A 6,421-nucleotide genomic window follows, 5' to 3' on the forward strand; every position below is an offset into this window, starting at 1 on the left:
TCCACCATTCAATAAGATCATGGCTGTTCTTCAACCTCAACTCCACTTGCCCGCCCGATCCCCATATCCCTTGATGTGTCCATGGACAGTGTGACTTTCCCCACTCCCTTGAGAAATAAAACCAATATCGTCACCTTAGGTGACTGCTGTTACTTTTGTGTTGCGTATGCCATAATTATAATGACTTTATTAAATTCATTCAATGACACAGCAATGGGAGCTGGGTCCAGTTGCAATGCTTGTCTATTGCCTTGTGATGTATGTTTGGGTATATAAATATTTGCAATAGTCTTTTACATTAGTCCATTTTTGAAATTTAAAATGAGCTTTTATAACAACTATTTCAATATACTTAAAAAAATGAATTACAAAAAGAAAAATTCCAATGGAACATACATTGACGTAATCCCCATGAAGCATAAAGGTTATTTCCTGGAGGTGACAGCAAGGTGTGTGGTCTAATAGCTAATCTTTCACTATCTCATTTCCCAATGTAAATCAATCAAGTGGCATACTGCACAAGAGTATTTATATCATTTCTTCTATTGGAAATTCAATGGTTCATACAGGTGAGAGAACCTGAATCACAGAATATAAACAAATTCAAAAGTATCAGGGGCTGAAATTGCTCCTTTCTATAAGGTCCGTGCCCACCTGAAAGCGGTGGCCATGGGTCGGTGTGGACTGGCCGTCAAGTCTCCGCGGAGGGGCCACCATTTTGAACATTGCCCTTTTTCAGTCTTGGAGTGGTGTAGGGGACCGCTCCACCCATTTTCCCGCCGTGCGCGGCGTGCACGCGCCGATCGGTGGCGACCCCTTCCTGAAATTGCCCCGTGGGAAATTGCCCCTTTCAAAAATTGCCCCGTGGGAGCGGTGCTGTTGCCAGCCGGTTAAAGCTACTGACAGCTTTTGCTGTTGGTACGCTTTCTGTGGCTTGGTGGCACGGCCGCCCTTAAAGGGGAGGTGGCATTGCAGGCGACTCCATCTTAGGTTTTTTTGTCGGCCGGCTACCAGGTCACTTCCGCCCCGCAACAAAAAAAAGCCGGAAGTGCTGAATTTCTCTGGATTTGCCGCCCCATGAATTGGGGCGGACGGAACACATCAAGAGCAGTAGGTGCGACTCGTTTCGGGCGGTGGCCAATTTCGGCTTCTCAGTCTCCTCTCACACACATTTGTGTAGAAAGCTGCATAGCTCATGAGCAGCAGCATGGCACTTTGTAATGAATTATATTTTTTGTTGTGACTGAATTTATTCCAAACATTATTCTAATTCTAGTGATGACTTTATGACACAAGTGACAGAATGGTAAGGGATAAACAAAGAGAATTGTGTGGAAGGAGCTAATGATGTAGCACATACAAAAGACACTGGCCAGGAACAATAAGGAAAATCTCCCATCAAGATGTTATACAGAGCCAGTGCTTATCATTGCCATACATACACATAATTGTGTTTTACAATCATTCAATTAGTTGGAGCAAAAACAAAAATGATATATTTCACAAGTATTTTATTTCAATAAGTTTACCACAAAAGATAATTTAGTAATATCAAATAAATATTTCACAACCTATGTTTATGCTGATATTTACTGATAATCATGACTACTAAACTAAACTGGACAAAATATATTTACTAGACTTCTTCGTAGATACACGTGAAATTCAGGTTTTAAACATGGTCTAACAAAATGAATTACAAGAATAAACTTGCTTATTCAGAGCACCTTTCATGATCTCGAGATGTCCCAGAAAGCTTCACAGGCAATGAAGTACGTTTGAAATGTAATCACTGCCACAATATAGGGAAACGCAGCACACAGCACAATCCCACAAGCAGCAATGAGATAAATAGCCAGATAATCTGTTTTTTATGGTAATGGTTGAGGGATAAATGTTGGCCAAACACCAGGAAGAACCCTGTTCCTCTCCAATAGTGCCATGGAATCTTTTCTGTCCACCTAAGAGGGCAGACTGGAAAGAAAGCACTTGCAACAATGCAGCACTCCTTCAATGCCAATCTAGATTATGCACTTAAGTCCCTGGGGTAGAGTTTGAACCCACACTCTTCTGATTCAGAGGCAAGGGTATTACCACTGAGCCAAGGCTGACATTACTATGGCCACATTCTTTATGCTGTGCACTGTGAGACAGTGATCCATTCACCTGTAGCTTTATCAGCAGAGGCATTCTGGTCCAACTGAAGAAGGACAGAGACTTATTCATTAATAATACTTGGGAAATGCTCCAGAGATAATAATGGTCAGAAGGGGATAACTATTTGCTTCAGAAATAACATGTGACATATATTAAGATGTTTAAAAATACAAATTAATTTATTAAATAAAATTAAACTCCAGCCTCATTATAATAGACCTCAGAAGCTGACCCATGCTCGCTCTATAACAATGTGCATTCCGTTCACAATGTACCAGCACCCAGCACAAAAATCTAACAGAATAAAGTACAGTGTTACATAGAAACATAGAAAATAGGTGCAGGGATAGGCCATTCGGTCCTTAAGTCTGCACCACCATTCAATATGATCATGCAACTTCAGTACCCCATTCCTGCTTTCTCTCCATACCCCTTGATCCCTTTAGCCGTAAGAGCCACATCTAACTCCCTTTTGAATATATCTAACAAACTGGCCTCAACAACTTTCTGTGGTAGAGAATTCCACAGGTTCACAATTCTCTGAGTGAAGAAGTTTCTCCTCATCTCGGTCCTAAATGGCTTACCCCTTATCCTTAGATTGTGACCCCTGGTTCTAGACTTCCCCAACATCGGGAACATTCTTCCTGCATCTAACCTGTCCAATCCCGTCAGAATTTTATATGTTTCTATGAAATCCACTCTCATTCTTCTAAATTCCAGTGAATATATGCTTGGTCGATCCAGTCTTTCCTCATATGTCAGCCCTGCCATCCCGGGAATCAGTCTGGTGAACTTTCGCTACACTCCCTCAATAGTAAGAATGTCCTTCCTCAGAGTAGGAGACCAAAACTGCACACAATACTCAAGGTGTGGCCTCACCAAGGCCCTGTACAACTGCAGTAAGACCTCCCTGCTCCTATACTCAAATCCTCTAGCTATGAAGGCCAACATGTCATTTGCCTTCTTCACCGCCTGCTGTACCTGCATACCAACTTTCAATGACTGATGTACCATGACACCCAGGTCTCGTTGCACCTCTCCTTTTCCTAATCTGTCACCAGGTAAAGTGCTATAACTGAGAGCTTTACAATGAGGATGGAAGCCTGAAGAACTCAACAAATGCATTAATTTATATGTAAATATAATAATTATATATTAGGTGTTCGTTCCTTATCCAACTATTTCTTGGTACTCAGTGTCTTCTATTGTCACATTCTTCCTGCTGCTCACTGTGAGATGGTGCTCAGTTCTGGTGAGACTGTGCCATCCAATGGATGAGAAAATCCACTTCACCAATGGCTTTAACAGCAGCGGCGTTAAGATCCAACTGAAGAAGAGCAGAAATGTATTAATTAATAACAGTTGGCAAGCGTCCCATGGATAATAATGCTCAGAAGGAGATAAATATTGTTTCTATGTCTTCTCTTCTATCAAGACCTTGCCTTCCTCCTCCAGCAGGGAGTACCAGATAGCATTGGCCATAGACCATGGTCCAATAAGTCTTGCTTACTGATTGGTTGCAAGGTACTGTGTATTCTGACAGCCCTTTCTTCCAACCCACTGAATGCAGTCTAGCTTGCCCTCTAGTGGCTCGAAGGAGAACAGGTGCATCATGTCTCGGGAGGGAAGTTTGGGTTCACCATTTAGAATATATCTTTGCCCATATGTTCTCTATTGAAGTCAAAGCTGACTTAAACGTCAGGCTATGGTGGATGGAAGAATGCTAGATGCAAGTATAGGTGCAACACTTTTTAAAGGGAATATTTTCATTCTTACAGAAGTGAAATGGAAAGTGTGTCAGCTTACATTTTCAAAGGCATTCTGAATCTCCCCAATCTTGACTTTGGATTCTTCTCCACATTGGCACTTCAGCTGTGCATTCTGTCCAATAGGAAAAAAACCAGTGAGACAGGGACTAACACCCTACAGTGTTCAAAGCACCACTCTGAACACACAAATAGTCATTGTTAAATCAATATGCATACTAATCACTTTTAATTCTGGCATGTGACTGATAAATGGCACGCTACTTAACCTATTTGCTGATTTTTTTAAAAAATACTGCAGGACTGACATTTAAATTAAAAATACAATATATCGCAAGTGTGACATACACATAAATACATTTTACACTGTAATTGTTAAAGAGCACTTCAGAGCCATCTATAAACATAAAAAGAAAAACTTGCATTTATATAGCATCTTATCAACTCTAAGAAACATCCAACAGCACTTCACACCTAATAAATATGAGTGTTATATGTAAGCAAATCAATAATTACTCCTCTGATCATATATATTATAATGTTAGATAAATGCGACTGTAATATTGGTGATTCATATCTTGACATTATGAACAAATGTGCTCTACTCATATTTTCAGCCTGCACTATAGGCTGCCATTATCCTATATTTACTGCCCCCATACCAGTGTCTGTATAATGCAATGCACAGCCAGGACATAGCATTACACTCTTGGCTGTACATCACTGCAGTTCACACCGAGCTCAGTGGACAAATAAACTCTTCACATATATGACTGAACACTGAACTCTGCATCCCTGCCAGCTAAAGTTATGACAGAGCAGTCAAGAGTTACAATTTTCTATTAACATTAAAAAGATTCTATATTAAGTTTATAATGTTGCCAAGTGGTATAGTGCACTGATTGAGATCTTGAAGAATGTGATTTGCGCTGGGCTGGATTAGAACTACACCCAGTGCTGAGCAGAAGCACAGCAAAATTATCTAATAGAGGAAGTCTCACAACTCCCAACTTCAGTAAATTCAGGTGTCAGATTAGGGCACAATGCTTGAAGTTACAAATTTGCCTCTTTTGCAGCAATATGTGTCCAAAAGGTCTTACTGCAGTTGTCACAAAAAAGTAGCAAAAAGGGAGATGTAATCAACTGGCACAGCAAGGTAGATATTAAAGCATTGTCGCCCCATTCAAAGGATCCAGTAACACAAGCAAAGTTGGTAGAGCGATGGGTCCTGGGAATGGGTATAAATCTAGCAGTGGGCAAAGTTTGGCAACAGTCTGCAACAAAGGCAGCATCTCAAATACTCAAAGGCTCCAATCCTGGTCACTTACACATTGCCGCAGATTTCGCTTGATGCTGAGGAAAGAGTTGGCCAAGCTACTGGTCCTCCTCTCGATGAAGGAGCTGGATGGGGTGTGGTGTTTGAAGACAGTCTCCACGTAGAATCTCAACATGTGGCGCAGAAAACAGCAGCTCTCCTCTGCCTGGAAATGAGAGCACGGACAGTCGGGTGAGAGGTCATAAAACTGGGTCCATTTAAAACTTTGCCCTTCTATAGAAGGAACTAAATTTTACTTATTAATTTAAATGTATAAATTCCTTAAATAGCTCCTTAGCGACTTTGGCATTATATAAACAATGATTTTACTGCCTGCTTTGTTAATCAAATTATTCAATAAGCAGATACAAAAACCTAGTTGGCTACAGAAATATTTGATGATAAGGTAACAACCAAGATCATACTGATACCCACAAACTATCTGATGACCAATGTTACTTTTTTTCAAAAGCACGAATTAAATTACATTTATAATACAACTATTGTGAGACTGTGAAATGGAAAACGTGTAACTTTGCATCCAAAAGCAAGCAATAAATGCTCTGACACAATGCATACCTGAATGCCATGAAATACAGATTCAGTCAGGAGCCTGATGTCAGTGATGGCATCTTCCGCTTGCTGTCAAAACAAAACACTGTTTTTAATACACATCAAGCCATTTTCATTCAAAAGTCAAGAATAAAAGGGGTGTCTGAGCATTTTCCTTACTATAATCTGCTTGATTTCTGAGAAGTAATCTCTGATTTCTTGTAAGTTCACCATTAGGGAGCATTGCCCGAACTGCAGCCTTGTGGTTTCAGCAGGGTGAGGCTGAAAGATGTTAACTGAAAGAGCCAGGCAGAAAAAGGCACCGAATCCTTTCATCGTTGCAGTTGGCAGCTTCTAAAATAAATCTGGAATGGAAAAAAAGACTGTGGAATCTTCGGATATTAAACATTTCCTCATGCCTTAAAACAATTCTTATTTTGTTTATAGAACATGCATTCAACTCATTGAAAATAGTAACGTAGTAATGTTTTGGGCAGGAATGAATGCCAATAGCCTCCCATTCCAAACCACCAATCAGCTGCCTTACTGTGATTCTGGAACCAATAGCTCATTGCTACTTTTCTTAAGAGGGATCACCCAATTCTTTAAAAAAGCTGCATGGTTTTCTACT

General features: G+C 40.3%; 1 protein-coding gene across 1 annotated transcript; it reads right to left on the reverse strand.

The window, feature by feature from the left end:
* Positions 1-3,400: 3,400 nt before the first annotated feature.
* Positions 3,401-6,126, reverse strand: LOC139228025 (interleukin-20-like). Its single transcript, XM_070859173.1, has 5 exons — positions 5,971-6,126; positions 5,818-5,880; positions 5,252-5,404; positions 3,964-4,038; positions 3,401-3,484 (listed from the first exon to the last, which is right to left on the reverse strand). The coding sequence occupies exons 1-5, from the start codon at positions 6,124-6,126 to the stop codon at positions 3,401-3,403; spliced, it is 531 nt and encodes a 176-aa protein (XP_070715274.1).
* Positions 6,127-6,421: the final 295 nt, after the last annotated feature.

Source organism: Pristiophorus japonicus, chromosome 17 (genome assembly GCF_044704955.1).
Source record: "Pristiophorus japonicus isolate sPriJap1 chromosome 17, sPriJap1.hap1, whole genome shotgun sequence".
NCBI classification, from domain to species: Eukaryota; Metazoa; Chordata; class Chondrichthyes; family Pristiophoridae; genus Pristiophorus; species Pristiophorus japonicus.